Here is a 16,493-nt window from a genome sequence, read left to right on the forward strand (position 1 = left end):
AAAACAGTACACCTATTTGCGCCTATACACCATTAGTACACCTGGGTCTCACAGACCCACAAAATAGAAAAAAAAAATACTTGTGTTTTATTTACTGAATCCTTGACAAATCTACAACCTTTTTGGTTCAATATACTATGCAATAATAAATATACAATTAAAATTAACATATTTAAAGCATTTTAGGCAAATTTTTGCAAAAAAATCTTTACAAAAATGTACAGTCTCTGTTTACATGGACCCCATAAGAAAAGAAACGACACAATGATGCTAGCACTGCCGTCAAAGCTAGTGGCATGAAGGGTCTTCGTGGTGTGGAGAGGGCAATTCACAGGGTGAAAAAATTTGCATCACACAACAGTAAATTTCAGCTCCCCTTATCCAGTATATGTGGGTCTCACAGACCCGACCACGACTTTAGTGTGTTATACACCAAAACAGAAGGAGACCTGCAAAACCACACAGCCACCTTTAGCACCGGCATCCAAACCTAGGAAGCTATTGAGAAGGACAGGGGTCCCTGGCATATAGTAGTTGCTAAACCAGTAAGTGGCAAAAAGTGGCCGGGTCTCTCAGGTCCAGGTGTACTGTTTTAGGGTAATCGTGAAACCCTGATTATAGACGTAAATAATACCTTCTGGGAATAGGAATCTGCTGTTATTTTCAATTTATATACCAAAAGTTGCAGAACCAGTGACGGTAAGTTATACCAAATGTGTTTCAGGATTAAGCCCAGATTCTGGCCACCCGGAAACAATTTTACCGGACTGCATGTGCCTTCTGAGTCTCCTTCGTAGTAATTAATATGTTCCAGCGCTGTAATAGCAAACCGGGTGCGGTTTGCTTTTACTGCAGCAACCTATTCAGAAGGAATACACTGCTAAATTTTAAAACAAAACTCTTTACATGCGAGAAAATTAAAAACAGAAAAGGCAAGCTTACAGAATCACAAATTCATAAGGCTATTACTCAAGGCCAGGGGCTGACTAAAAGTTAAGTAGTTGGCACACTGGATCAATGTCAGAGAAGTAGTACAGTACTTGGGTCTAAAAACTACAGACAGCTAAAGCAGCTCAGGACAGATGAAACTGTAAACATACCAGTTCCTGGATGCTCCCTTAGTCATACAAACTGAGGAAATTTGGGGGTTTCACCTCTCTGAAAAAGTCCTAGAATCGCCAGTGAAAGAAAATAATTGGTCCATGACAGCATTCTCTATTATCTCTGATAAAAAAAAAAAAAAAAAAAAAGTCAGAGACCAGTGGCGTGCACAGACAGGCTGATGAGCAGGGACTCTTCCTAAACTAAATGGAAGGGGGCCACACTCTTAGCTAGCTACAAGTAATACGAGAGAGAGAGAGAGAGAGAGAGAGAGAGAGAGAGAGAGAGAGAGAGAGAGATGTTAAGTGGGTACGTTATCGGTGCGACGAATTATCGATTCGGCGTCATTTACTGATTCGGCACTTTTAATCGGAAAATATTATCATTTTTTATCGCCATAGGTTCATACACGCATAATTATCTGAAATCCAGTCAAAAAATTCTGCTTATTTTGACTGTTAATAAAAAATCAGGTTTCAGAGCGAAAACGTGCTAAAGTTAGCAAGTATTTCCCCTTAGGAACGCCTACACACGTTTACACACATCTGTTTTGCGTAAATACCGATACACTGTAAATCAGTACCGGTATATGTACAAAACATAAGACTCTCAAGGTGGATTGTCGGGCTTTAAGCGAAACAATTCCGCTAACTTTAGCATGTTTTTGACTCTGAATCTTGATTATTAAATCAAATACAGTTTTTTGACCGAATTTTTGATAATTAGGTGTGTGTGAAAGTATATAGTGATAAAAATGTTAATAATGTCTACTTAAAAGTGCCAATTCTTTGCTGATTCTGTGTCGGTTCGGGGAGGCGGTGGCTCAATCAGTAGAGAGGTGGCTTTTAGTCCTAACGGACCCGGGTTCAAATCCCGCTGGGGCAGGGAACAGTTTAAGGATTTGAATTTCATAAAAATCAGACTTTACTGATCTACCAGAAGACCCAACGACATCTCGTAAAAATACCCCCGCTAATACCAATACACCAGTCCTGTATGAGACATCCCTAGCATGTATTCAGTATGGATGCTGGGTGTTAGTGCCGAAGTGGTGACATGTAGAGGTGTGTGGTACGTAGGAGGGCTACTGGGCCTTGAAAGCAGGCTGTGAAGCCTTTGCCCAGAGTCGGATACATAAAAAAAAAAAAAAAAAATCACTGATTCGGTCGCACCCTTACTTTATAACTATCACACATGCATAGCAAAGGGGCTGGGGGTTCCAGCCCATCTGAGCCTTACCTGAGGACGCCCCTATTAGAGACTGAACGATAATTAGAGACGTTTTACGAAGGAGACGAAATAAAATGTGATTTTTTTCAGAATTCACAAAACTGCCCCCAGAAAAACATTTATTTACACTTTTCCAAATACAGTCTGCAGTGGTAAAACGAAGTGATGGAATGAGGGGTTAAGAAAATTGAGAACATGAGAAGGGAAATCCCCTAAACCTCAGGCTGATTATGAAAGTAGTAACGTAAACTAGCAAACCATGGGCTCTAAAGGAAGCACCATGGAGTTAACATTAGAAACAAAATTAGTTCCTATTATACTCGTTCTCTCTGTACATATTTTTATAGAAAACAATAAAACGATGGGGAACTATACAAAATCTGTGAATTTCTTACCTCAAGTCCTAGCTCTGCCTTAGTGGCGCGCAGACGTGTTTGCTCCCTGCCCTGGGCATTGGAGTGGCATTCTGGGCGCTCCTTCCTACTCGTTGTGCAGTGTTAATAACATTAATACCCGACAAGGTCAGGGTTATGGGTAAGGGGAAGCGCAAAGCCAAACTAAAGAGTGGTGCCAGCCTGCTCAGTAGCACAACACAAACTGCTACTACACACAGTGTTGCCCCTCCGACTGTTGTACGCCGTCGCACACACTCTCCGCCAGACACTGATGCCCCCCACATTTCAGCCTCAACTGTTGATGATCCTGCTGCATCCAACGAACCTCCTACTGGAACAATTAAACGCATCAAGCTCGATGGTGCTCGTGGTGTTGATGATGATGCTAGTGCCTCAAGCTTCCCAACAAGGAAGTGTGCTGAACTGGCGGTTCACCGACCCCAAAATCCCGGTGCCAAGTGCCAACCACCCAGAACAACCTTTGGTTGCCATAAATTCACATCCCTCCAGCCCTGATGACTCAGCCTCTACCACCAGCACTCCTCCTGTGGCCCTCTACTCCCCTCCCCGGCCACGGCTCCCTTCTGTCATACCATGAGACCAACATGTGCGCCTGGCATTCCCCTCCACATACACACCTCCCGTCCGAGGTGTATGGCGCCAGCGTGCATACACCCACCACCTCGTCACTCGATACCCTGAAGCTGTTCATCTTATGTCTCTTGCACCTCCTACCATCTACGTCGACAGGAATTATCCCGACCTCATCCAAACCCTAACAACTGAGGGGCTTTTGGGCGACAAATTTTTACTCCATTATGCCCTAATTTGAACAAAAACGCTGCCAGAGCTCTTAGTCAAACGCCTGGCAGCTGACTGTTCTGTTACAGACCTGTACGAATTACCTGGTGTCAAACAGGCAAATCTCCTGTACAACTTTATAGGCGAACCCATCAACCGTGCCATTGTTGTATAGGAGGGAGAGGACTCTCCCCCTCTCGAATACAGATATGAGCTGCTCCTTCACCCCTGTACCTTCCTTGAGGCCATGCCATCACAACCCTTGTGTTATTGCTGTTATGAGTCCAGCCACATCTCATGCTACTGCCGGTCTGCAGAATGGTGTGGTCTGTGCAGTGGTCTCCATTCAACCACAACCTGCCAGGCACTCCGCCACCGTTCACTGCCCCAGTTCCCGTGCACTTGACCCCCACTCATAAGAGTTCCCGGAACTGCCCTTACTACCCAGGCCACCAGTCCCCACTGACCCCATGATTGCCCACCCTCGTCTCCTACATTCACCACAGTTCCAGTGCCCCTGGTGTAGGCGTGTGGGCATCACTGCTTGGCTCTGGGATGGCCCAAGTCGTCACTCAGCCCGCCCTGCCCCTGCTCCTGCCCCCACAGCCACGCCTGCTCCTGATCATCAGCCGATACACCCTCCCACTGCTGGTTCTACATCATGCCCCCCCCTCCGTCCCCCTTAGCCCCTGCCCCTCCCCGTGCCCAGCAACAAGCTGCTCACCCCTCCCCTCTTTACCCACTGCCCCCTCCATCAGACCATCAACTGCAACTCCTGCAACAGCAGTACAAGGAACTACGCAGTCTCCTTTTGTATGTAATCTCTCACGTTAATGTTCCTTCTCTGCCTACTCCACAGCTCCCACAAACTAACTCTCATGTAACTACCTCCACTGCTGGTATCCCTGTTCCTTCCATCCCTTCTGTCTCACCACCATCCAGCCTTGTCCCTCCACATGTGTCCAAGTCTCACCCTTTCACACAAGCCTCCTCTGTCTGTACTCCCTCACCCACTCCTTTCCCCCATAAATCCTCACCTCTCTGCCACCGCCTCACCTCCCTCACCCTCCCCTACCTCCCCTCCCCCACCCTCCCCCTACCTCCCTCTCTCACGGGAACGGCACATATGGGACCTCCCTCTCTATTACCTCCCCACCCACTTTCCTCTTCCTTTCCCCTAGTTCCCCAACTATCATTTCCCCAACCCTCTCACGACAATTCTCTGTCTCTCTCCTTGTCCTAATGGCTCCCACCCCCAGACGATACACAATATTATCTTCGAACATACAGAGCGTCCAGCGACGCCTGGCTGACCTTTCTCGTTATGTTTTATCTCATCACCCTGCTGTTATTTGCCATCAGGAGGCTTTCCCTCACTCTCGTCGCCCCACACCCACACCCAGGCTTCGGGGATACCACTGTTATCATACCCATTCTGGCCAAGGTCTGGTTACATATATTTGTCACTCTATTCCTCACACCCTTAATACAAAATCACCTGCTTCCTCTCATTCCTCCCTCTTTCACTTATTTTACCTCACTATCAATGATGCCTTTTTGTATATATGTAGCATTTATCTCAGTCCACCTGGAGGTGACCCCATAACTTTACCTACCCGTCGCTTCTCACCTATCTTTTACCAGGGTCTCATCCATCATTTGGCGGTTCCCGTGTTTCTCCTGCCGGTCATGGTCTCCATGACTTTGCTAGAAACCATAATCTGTATCCTTTTCCCCATTCCTCATCCTACTCATGTTAGGGGAGGCTATCTCGATCTCATCCTAGGCAGCAATGTGGTACAACATGCTATCACTGTTGACATTGTCCCTAATCTTATATCCGACCACAGTGCCATCCTTGCCACATTTTCCATTCCCATCCTACAGTCCCAGCACCACCGTATCAGGAAAAAAATTAATATCCCTATTCCACTGCATCCCATTTTCAAGGACATGCCAACCACCTGGTTTTCCAGTCAACTGAACTTTACATCTCCCTAGTTACCGTAGTACAGACCTTCTATGGTCACTATGTGTTACAGGTGAACCATACAAAAACCTCTGCTAAACAGGCTGGGGAGTGGGTATGGGATCACCATCTACATGAAAGCGAGGGGGACATGCGGTAAGCGACGGTAGTGTACTGTGCTGACCGCACCGCGGACGACCTCCACTCCTATCTCACTACAGCCATGTCCTCCCGTGACCTCAAGCATAATGTTCGCCAGGAGTATTTGGCCTGACTTTCTCCAGCATAGTAACACACACACTCCTCAATCTAAGGCTTGGCGACTTGTTAACGGAGTTGTTCAGTCACGTGAGTCCTCCTCCCCTCCTCTCGAACACAATCCTGTGGAATATGCCAACAACCTAATTTACAAATGTTCCACTCAATCTTAGCCGACATCCCTGCCTCCCCCCATCAAGGCTTGCCTCTCGGCTGCTAGCGGAAACTTTCTAGCACATATTGCAGAGTCTCACTCCACTCCCTCCCCTTGATAATCACCCCATCACCGGTCATGAGTTGCATCTTGCGTTATTGCAAGGCACGGCAACTACTCTGGGTGATGACAGGATCACCTATGCCACACTGAGACTCATCACTCAAGTCCCTGGCAATCCCTTACTCTCACTGTTCAACCTGAGTCTTTCCAAAGGTAGTCTCCCTGCAGATGGGACCCGTAGCACCATCATCCCCATCCCTAAGCTTAATTCATCCGATTTGCGTCCCATTTCCCTAACTTCCAGCGTCTGCAAAGTCCTCAAGAGAATTCTTTTAGCAAGTCTCTGCGATCTTCTTCAGGATCAGCTCTCTCCCCATCTTTTCGTTTCCTCCCTGGCTGAAGTACACAACACTACTCACTCACTTCATATCTTTCTCCTGTACAGTCTTCACTGACCTTAAAGCTGTATTCGACGTCGCAAACCGTGACGTCATCCTTACCCACCTGGGAGTCTCTGGCCAACTGTTCTGCTGGCTGGAAAGCTACCTGGCCCACCGTCACACTCGTGTTCTGTTTTGTATGGTGATGATATCTGCATCCACTCATCCCCCGTCACTCTTCACTCTTCAACGTCTAGTTAAGCTCAGTCAGGCTGCATCTGCTTGTAGGTTGATTACCAGCACTGCCAAAACCAAACTGTTTTCTCAATCCCTCACTCACAGGCTTGCTTGAACATCCATAACCCTCCTCGGCTTTCAAATATGAGGCAGTACAGGCTTATATATACTTTGGAATTCCTCCCTCTACCCTCTTTAACCCCTCCCAATATGTCTCCACTATCTGCACCCGCCTCCACCGCAGACTTAAACTCCTTGGCATGCTCAATTGTGACTTGCATGGGGTTAGCATCCCCATCGTTCGATCATTTTACCTGTTATATATTTGCTCCCTTCTTGATTATCATACTGTCTCAATCTCTCTTTTCCCTCCAGCACAGCTCCGACTACTTGAAGTGGTACAAAATCGGTCGATGCGTCTCATTCTTCGCTGCCCAAGGTCTCCCAAAGTAGTCAAAATGTTCCCTGAACTCAATCTGTGTCCCATTACAGATCACATTCATATGCATGGAGTCTACATTACCACACACTGTCTGACAACATTTCCATCTCCTGCTCCATCCTTTTGCTCCTGACTGGTTGACATTCTCTCAGATACCACTCACCTCAACCGAATGCAGCACACTCACATGCCAGGCATGGCATCCTGGCTCAAACGAGTTCTTTCGGCACTCACTTGTCCTCTTCAGCTTTCTGGCCGAGATCCCGACAGTATCCATGCTCATCTTGTCACTCCCATCCGTAATTAACTTTTGTCCCTTTCATGGACACGTACAACTACTGTGCACTACACACCTTCTGCCACTGCTTCTGACCACTCACCAATCCCATCACTGAAACCCTTAACTACGTAGCCTGCACCTACACTTTCCATCCCATTCACATCTACACTGACGGTTCTGTCCTCGCTAACGGCCGGGCGAGAGCTGCTTGCATTGCTTTTACTAACTTTGCTTCCCCTCTCTTCATTTCCCACCGTCTTCTTAGCTGGGCCAGCAGTACCCAGTGTGAACTCTGCTATACGATCTGCTCTTGACTTCCTTCTTTCTCAACACCTACTAGGTCTCATCACCAGCGATTCCCAGGCTGTGCCTTCCCCTAATTCGCAACCCCCCTCTACACCCGACTCCCCTCCCCTTTCTTCGCCTCCCGCCTCCATCATGTTCATGTTCTTGGTCTCATGGGGTCTTTCGTTTGAATCCCAGCCCATGTTTGTCATATCCGCCATGACCAGGCAGATCGTCTTCCTCAAGCTGCGTGTAACCTTCCCCTAGCTTCCATCCGCCTCCTTCTGTCCAAAACAGTTGTCTGGAGAATCCTTTTAGAGAAGTCCAGGGAGGACCTGGTCCTGCATACCGGTGCTGAAAGTCCCACTAGTGTCACCATTAATCCCATGGATGAAGCATTATCCCATCACATCGTTACCTGCCTTGTTATTACCCCCTTCAAACCCCCTGGATTATTGTTTTCTACTTTGTGTACCTACTTAATCACACATCTTGATGTACGCGAAGACATTCTCAACCTTCACCCCGACTTCCTTTCAATGAAGTGCCTTGGCACTAGGACAACATTCTGGTGTATATATATATGCAAGCCTATATATATATATATATATATATATATATATATATATATATATATATATATATATGCAAGCCTCCGTGTGTGTGTGTGTGTGTGTGTGTGTGTGTGTGTGTGTGTGTGTGTGTGTGTGTGTGTGTGTTGTCCACACACGTACACATTAGGTGCAACTTTATAATGAGTATCATTTCTGTTTATCTATCAACCTGTGTATGTGACAATGCATATATATCCATGTAGAGTGCATATGCATACAGTATATGTGTCTCCCTGTGTATGTACTTATATATGGATAACATACATACAGTATATGCATGTAGCATATGTAAATGTATGCACGTCTGTATAGATACCCATATCTTTATACATTGGTACCTATCCTGTATATGCACTATGTCTATGGCTACATGTGCGTAAACATACAGTATACATATATGTAAACACAGATATGTATATGTATGTTATTTTATGTACGGAAAAAGAAACCAAAGGCCAGGAGCCCGCAAACCATTCCTTCCAAGAAAAAAGAAAAAAAAAAAAAACAGTACAAAACAGACCAAATACAAGATCCGGTTGTTTCGAGATGTCTGGACACATTGCGTTTGAAAGACTGGAGATCATAAGTAGGAAATACAGACAGGGACAGTTCCAGAGATAAGCTACTGCATAAATGAAGGACTGGAAGTAACGGTTAACTCTGGCATTAGAGAGTTGGACAGAAAAGGGGTCAGAGTTTGTTGGTAGACGGGTGCTACACTCCCGTCATTGAGGTGGAGGGATGCAAGCAGACAGTTAAGAGGAGCAATGACCATTGAAGTAGCGATAGAAAAGAGATAAAGATGAAACAGTGCGGCAAAGAAACAGAGGTTGAAGGAAGTCAGTAAGAAGAGAAGAGTTAATGAGATGAAAAATCTCTGACTCCACTTCATTCAGCAGAGCTGTATGTGGGGAGCCTCCCCACACATGAAAGTTGTACTCAACACAAGGGTTAATAAAACCCGTGTATAAAGTAAAAAACTGAGTAGGGGTAAAGAAAGTACGGAGTCGGCTTAGCACACCTAATCTCTTGGAACCAGATTTTACAAGAGATGTAATATGATCTTTCCAAGATAAATCCCGAGAGAATTAAACCTCATGTAGGCTTAAGGATGATGCTAGATTGAGCTGGATATTATTAAACATTAGTGGGTACTCTTGTGGAAGATTTTGTCGGGTTGATAAGTTGATTGATTGATTGATTGATAGAACACATGGCACCGCAACAACACGGTCATATTGTGCCATGTATGGTAAGCAAAAATATAGGCAGTAGAAACATAAAAACATTAAGAAGCAAAACTCCACATTAAAAACTAGACATCAAAGTAAAAACAAAGCAATCATAAAAGATGAAGAAGGCCAGCCTCCTTCAGAAATAAAAACACATCGTCTCCAGGGATACCAGGCTCTCCCCCAAGCATCGAAGAGAGACAGTAAACACCACCCTCTTCTCAGTGCCTCAATAACAACCTCCAACATAAGTGTCCCATACTGGGACACTCAACCAGCAAGTGCCTGACTCGGGTTGATAGGTGTAAGAACTGAGTGTTTGACGTTTAAAAAGCAACATGATTACTTTTACCGCAATCAGAGATACAAGACATGTCAGACACTAGGTGTGCCACAGCCTCATCCCTTGTTTGTTGACGGGAATCGAATGGAAAGGTGAAAGGTGGAATCATCAGCGTATGAGTGGATAGAATTAGATGTACAGCTTAGAAAATCATTGATAAATAAAAGGAAGAGAGTTGGTGATTGGACAGAGCCCTAATGTGTTAGATCTAAGAGATCTAGACGGCGGCCGTCTACAACAGCAGCAACAGAACGACCAGAAAGGAAACTATAGATGAGGGCACAGACCGAAGGATAGACACCGTGCGAGGGCAGTTCGGAAATTTAAGATTTATGCCAGACTCGATCGAAAGCATTTGAGATGTCAAGTGCAATGGCAAAGCTTTCGCCAAAGTCCCGAAAGGAGGATGACCAGGAGTCTGAAAGGTAGATGAGAAGATCTCCAGTGGAGCGTCCCTGACGGAACCCATATTGACGATCAGAAAGAAGGTTGTCATAGGAAAGATGCTTAAAAATTTTCCTGTTAAGAATAGACTCGAAGACATTTGAGACATATGTTGTTAAAGCAACCGGGCGATAGTCAGAGGGTTCGGAATGGTCAATTTTCTTTGGGATTGACTGAATGAGAGCAAACTTCCAGCAAGAAGGAAAGGTACAGATTGATAGACAAAGGCGAAAGAGTTTACCTAAGCAGGGTGTAAGGACAGGAAGCACAGTTCTTGAGGACAACAGGAGGGACCCCATCAGGCCCATATGTCATGTTATTAATGAGGCCAGCGATGGCAGAAAACATGTGCCTCTATCTGCATTCGTATGTGATGTGTGTGGTGTCAGTGTATACCACTGCTCATTCCTAAACTTGTAATGCTAGTTACTCCAACAACTCTGTACCATATATGTGTCATTGGATCTCTCTTCATTACTCTACATGTACTGCTACTTACTGCTATCCATTTGTGACATATATGTGTAATGCAATCCCTTGCTCTCACGCACACATCCCTGCTTTGCCTTCAGCGACAGTGTTTCCCAGAGTGTTGGGGCTTCTGGTGAATGGTGAATAAAGAACCTAAAAAAAAAAAAAAAAAAAAAAAAAAACTTACCTCGACCCAAACCAATATTTTCTTGAGAGGGGGATGATACATATCCAGGTCTTTGTCGAGCTTCCTGAATTCACGTGGCATATTCTTGATATATTTTGGAAAGGTAACATCAGAAAAAACGTCAGAGGATGAACTGTACTTAAGATAGTTTTCACCATTTTTTCCATAACCACCATTTTTCATTCTGACACCTTTCTTGTAAGAGTGTGTTTTAATTTGGTTGCTCTTTCTATTCATTTTAAAATTACTTTCCTTATCTTCATCATTTCCGTTCTCCCATATCATGTTTTCAGCACTGTAGGCACTGCTAATAAAATTCAGGTCAACTGCATTACTTTTTCTGTTATCCATTTCATTTCTGGCTTCACTTTTGCCAGTCATAACGGCCTTTTTATTGTCAGTTGGATCAAGGGTGGACACAGCCTCAGCCATACTTTCATCGTTGTCGTCATAAGTGTCATCATCATTATCCTCATCATCATCAATATCATTATGATCGTCTTCGAGTATCAGGTGACTCCATACCTTAGGTGCCCTGTAGAATATGTATAAAAAGTAATAATAATAATAATAACAATAATAATAATAATAATTATGATAATAATAATAATAATCCAAGAACAGCAAAACAACAACAACAACAGCAACAACAACAACAATAATAATAATAATAATAATAATAATAATAATAATAATAATAATAATAATAATAATAATAATAATAGTAATAATAATAATTAATAATAGTAATAGTAATAATAGTAATAGTAATAGTAATAATAGTAATAGTAATAGTAATAATAGTAATAGTAATAATAGTAATAGTGATAATAGTAATAGTGATAATAGTAATAGTAATAATAGTAATAGTAATAATAGCAATAGTAAAAATAGTAATAGTAATAGTAATAGTAATAATAGTAATAGTAATAACAGTAATGGTAACAGTAATAATAGTAATAATAATAATAGTAATAATAATAATAGTAATAATAATAGTAATAGTAATAATAGTAATAACAATAATAATAATAATAATAATAAATAAATAAAGGTGAGCGAAGTGAGTGCAGGAATTATCGTGGCATAAGTTTATTGAGTGTGATAGGGATGATATATGGAAATTATTACTGAGAAAGTAAGAGAGATATCAGAACTCCTAGTGAATGATGAACAGGGTAGCTTTAGGAGGGACAGAGGATGTGTGGATCAAATATTTGCAGTGAGACAGATAGCAGAGAAGTCTTGTGAGAAGGACCATAAGGTGTTTATGGCATTCATGGATCTGGAAAAAGCATACGGCATAGTGGACAGAGAAGGATTGTGGAAAGTTTTGTGCATGTACAGTGTAGATGGTAAGCTGCTAGGTGCCGTCATGAGTTTTTATGATGGTAGTGGAGTATGTGTAAGGGTTATTGGGTATCGAAGTAAATGGTTCACGATCGGTGTGGGCGTGCGACAAGGATGTGTGATGTCCCTATGGTTGTTCAATATATATATGGATGGGGTGATAAGAAAAATAAAAACACGAGTAATGGAGAGGGGGGGGGTGGCATTAGTAATGAATGGTGATGGAATGTCTCAAATTTGTTGTATGCTGATGATGCAATACTGCTTGCAAATACCGAACAAGAACTTGGTAGGCTAGTCCAGAGTTTTGTTGATGTCTGTGAGTGTCGTGCCTTGAGAGTAAATGTAGGGAATAGTAATGGTTATTGAGAGAGAAGGTGACTCCCAGTGCGATGTAACAGTGAATGGGGAGAGACTGGAAGTGGTGAGAGAGTTCAAATACCTGGGTACAGTGACAGAAAAGAGAGGAAAATGTGCAAAAGGAGTGGAAAGTAGAATGACACAAAGAAGCAAAGTAGCTGGTGCAAAGAAGGCCTTGATAAAAAACAGAGACTTGAGTGTTGCAGCTGCACGAGGCATACATGAAGGATTGTTAGTGCCAACTTTAACATATGGATGTGAGACTATGGTGTGGCATGAAAATGAAAGGTCAAGAATAAGAGTAGTGGAGTTGAGACTGCTGAGGAAGGTATGTGGAGCACAGAGAGCGGATGGGATACGAAATAATGTGATTCGTGAAAGATGTGGAATGAGGAAGTCTTTGGACACCAGAATCGAAGAGAGTGTACTGAGATGGTATGGTCATGTGGAGAGAATGGATAAAAACAGAGTGGTGAAAAAGGTATATCTGAGCGAGTTTGAAGGAGGGAGGAGGCGAGGTAGGACAAGGAGAAGGTGGAAGGATAAGGTGGATGAGTGTGGGAGGAAGAGAGGTTTAGAGGTCGGTGAGGCTAGGGGACTGACAAGAGATCGAGCTGGCTGTATGAATGTTGTGAGAAGAAGTGCATGATCAGGGATATGACACCCCCTTTAACATGAAAGCGTCCGGATTGACCTTGTCGAATAGGTTATGTGAAGTTACAGAATGTGGTGAATGTTTTTTGCGTACAAGATACAGCCAGGATTCCGAGGGCTTGAATGATGAGTAAATGGAAGCGTGGTTCATTGGATTGGGCAAACGTAGGCTGTTTGGACGTTGCTACTCCTCACCCTGCCCTTCGGTGGGAAAGGAGGTCCGGATGATAATGATGAATCTATTAATCAAAATCAATACCATTCGTTGCTACTGATCATTTCTCACAATACGAAATTTTGGTCTCAATTAAGCATCAGAAAACAGTCGCATGGGTAAATATAGATAATGTGATCTGTAAGTTCATCACACCAAAGGTGCTAATAAGTAATAAAGGAGGAGAATTTAACCCTGAAAATTTACAAGAAACATGTAAACAATACAATAGAAAAAAAGGTAAAGTTTTAGCCTATCATCCAGGTAGAATAAGAAAGTGTTAGATGTACTACATCACATTGTCAATGAGAATTATGCAAACTGGTATGATTGGATCCACAGAGTTGAAGCATCAATTAATTGTGCAATTAACAAATCTATAAGAGACACTCATTTTATTATTTACAGGACAGGCAAACGTCTCCCATACGAGATACTGGAAGGCAAGCAAATGCCTGTATACAGTTATGAAGGTTTTCCTAAACTACGTTACGTGAATTCCAAGAGATATACGCAGAGTTAAAGAAACAGTTAACGATGTCCAAGAAAAAAATGAAGGAATCATTTAATAGGAAGGAAAAATGAATCGAATATCAACATATGACACTGTCTACGGCATCATTCACACTAGAGACAATAAATTGTGACCGAAATTTGAAGGCTCATGAAATGTAATTAAGAGAACACCCAGTAAGGCATTAATTAAATCACTATCGAGTGACAAAGAGAAGAAAGTTCATATCGATCATTTAAAAAAGGTCTCAAAAATTTAGCTTGTAATTATAAAACACTGGATACAACCGAAAACAAAAACTACATACGATGGAAATAAACTGAAAGAAATTAATACATGCCAGAATAAATTACGATTGCAAAACAGACATACAAATATAGGTGCAACTAATACAGCAATTACCATAACAAGGCATTTACATGATCTGGGAATCGATTTAGACTCCTTTTATAGGTAATACGCTGAGCAATTTAGAGCAGAGCCATTCTTCTTAAAGAGCAAGACTAAAATCAAGATAATTGAAAGGTTCGTCATCTATATCATCATCCATTGCATGACTTGCTAACATCACTGGATTAGCTATCTAATAAAGTTATTCTCCTGGCAGGTAAAGATGAGGGTAATTATTCCATGGATTCTACTCCTTATGCCGATTGCAAGAGGGACTCCTCACTTACACCCTCAACATGTAGTAAGACAAGGTTGCCTAATCGCACCAACCGCCTTTACAGTTATTGTGCAAAACATAGTGAGTAATGAAATTAATTTGGACGTACTGTACTGATATTGCAGAATATAGCAAGACACTTAGAACTCTAGAAGCAGTATTTAGAGGCTCTTTCGCATATGCTCATCCAACACAAGAAGTGGCTGCAATAATTAAGGGAGCGAACTGGAAGCTGGAACAGGCTAAGACCAGTATGTCCACCATGATCCAGGACATCCCATCAAGTTGGACTGACACAGTTAGTGAAACAAACAACATCATGAATACACGTGAGAAACGTGGTTTGTTAGATCAAGAGTAGGTGGAGCAAATCTAGGTAACATTTTTGGATTGGCTACAGAAAATGATTTTGAAGAACTAAATAACAAATATAACAAGGTATCACGCTTTCTCTCATATCAACATTAGCTAGCTGATACCCAGAACAGTGGTACATGCACTAGAAGGGAATACAACACATTTCCAACACTTTTCAGTGGTCATGGTACATACTGACATAATAATACATTAGTTGGATAATACTAGAGCTCATTATCAAGCTTTTATGAAAGGCATTGCTAATGTTGGTAACGGTAGGATCACCACAAATTTACATCCCATTCACAACCTAGGTCAAATAATCAGTCAAGGTGTAAATAAGCATGGTTTGAAGCCTTTGTTTGAGGAAAGGAATCTTCATTCATTCATTCATTGCCAGACGCCATGTATCCCACACGGGGTGGCCAAGGGCTTAGAGTTAATTGTTTTACAGGGAGGGGCACTAATCCTCCACCAACCCCACTTGACACGTAGGGAATCTGATGTTATATTATCCATACTTTCAAGCAACACTCACATCAACATAATAGTTGTTCACGTCTCATTCATAACAGATGATTTTTTCACGATCTATCACATATACCCTTTTCAGTCTAAAAAAGATGACATTAGTCACCATCAACACCAAAGCAGAAATCATCATGGACTCCAAGAAACAGGACACTGTCACCTTCGCTAGTGAAACAACAATTGAACAGAGAGTAAATGTATATCACTGCATGCATGGTGGCTCAATCGGTCGAGAGGTGGCCTGCAGTCCTACAGGACCCAGGTTCAAATCCCCGCTGGGACAGGGAATAGTTTAAGGATTTGAATTTCATAAAAATCAGATTTTACTGATCTACCAGAAGACCCACTGACATGTAAAAATATCCCCGCTAATACCAACACACCAGTCATGTATAAGACAGCCCTAGCATGAATTCAATATGGACGGTGGGTGTCAGCGCCGAAGTGGTGACATGCAGAGGTGTTTGGTATGTAGGGGGACTACTGGGCCTTGGGAGCAGGCTGTGAAGCCTATGCCCAAAGTCGGACACACATAAAAAAAAAAAAAAATCCTCACGTTTCAGCCAGCTGAGACAGTTACTTGTGAAATGGCTATCATAAAGAATCACATCCATCCATCATCAATGCAACGTCATATTTGCTCCAGATAAACTTGTCCAACATCAACGCATTGGACATTCACAGTTTCTCTATTTCACTCAACATACATCAGTTTTCGTAACTTGCCCAGGTACACCTCCAACCCATACATCAGCATCTGCTTTACAAATACACTGGATTACTGTTCACTACTAACCCCTTCATTGTCCACCTTACCTATTAGAAAACACTATGTTATTCTAAACCACGCACATAAGTTCTTCCAGCCATTATCTAAGATGAATTTAAATATGAGTACACATATTAAGTTAACTTCAATTAAGTCTGAAACCATGCAATTGATTAATTGAACAATGCAAC

At 42.7% G+C, this 16,493-nt stretch overlaps 1 protein-coding gene across 1 annotated transcript in view; it reads right to left on the reverse strand.

Moving 5' to 3' along the window:
• The window catches only part of LOC145407786 (alpha-(1,3)-fucosyltransferase C-like), a 269,611-nt gene that overhangs the window by 156,038 nt on the left and 97,080 nt on the right, over positions 1 to 16,493 (reverse strand). The window contains exon 3 of the mRNA XM_080278650.1: positions 10,887 to 11,421. Coding sequence (XP_080134776.1) covers positions 10,887 to 11,421 — 535 coding nt within the window. The remainder of the gene's footprint in view (positions 1 to 10,886; positions 11,422 to 16,493) is intronic.

This window comes from Coenobita brevimanus, chromosome 74, assembly GCF_032717465.1.
Source record: "Coenobita brevimanus isolate Jiangsu-jjx chromosome 74, ASM3271746v2, whole genome shotgun sequence".
In the NCBI taxonomy this organism is placed as follows: Eukaryota; Metazoa; Arthropoda; class Malacostraca; order Decapoda; family Coenobitidae; genus Coenobita; species Coenobita brevimanus.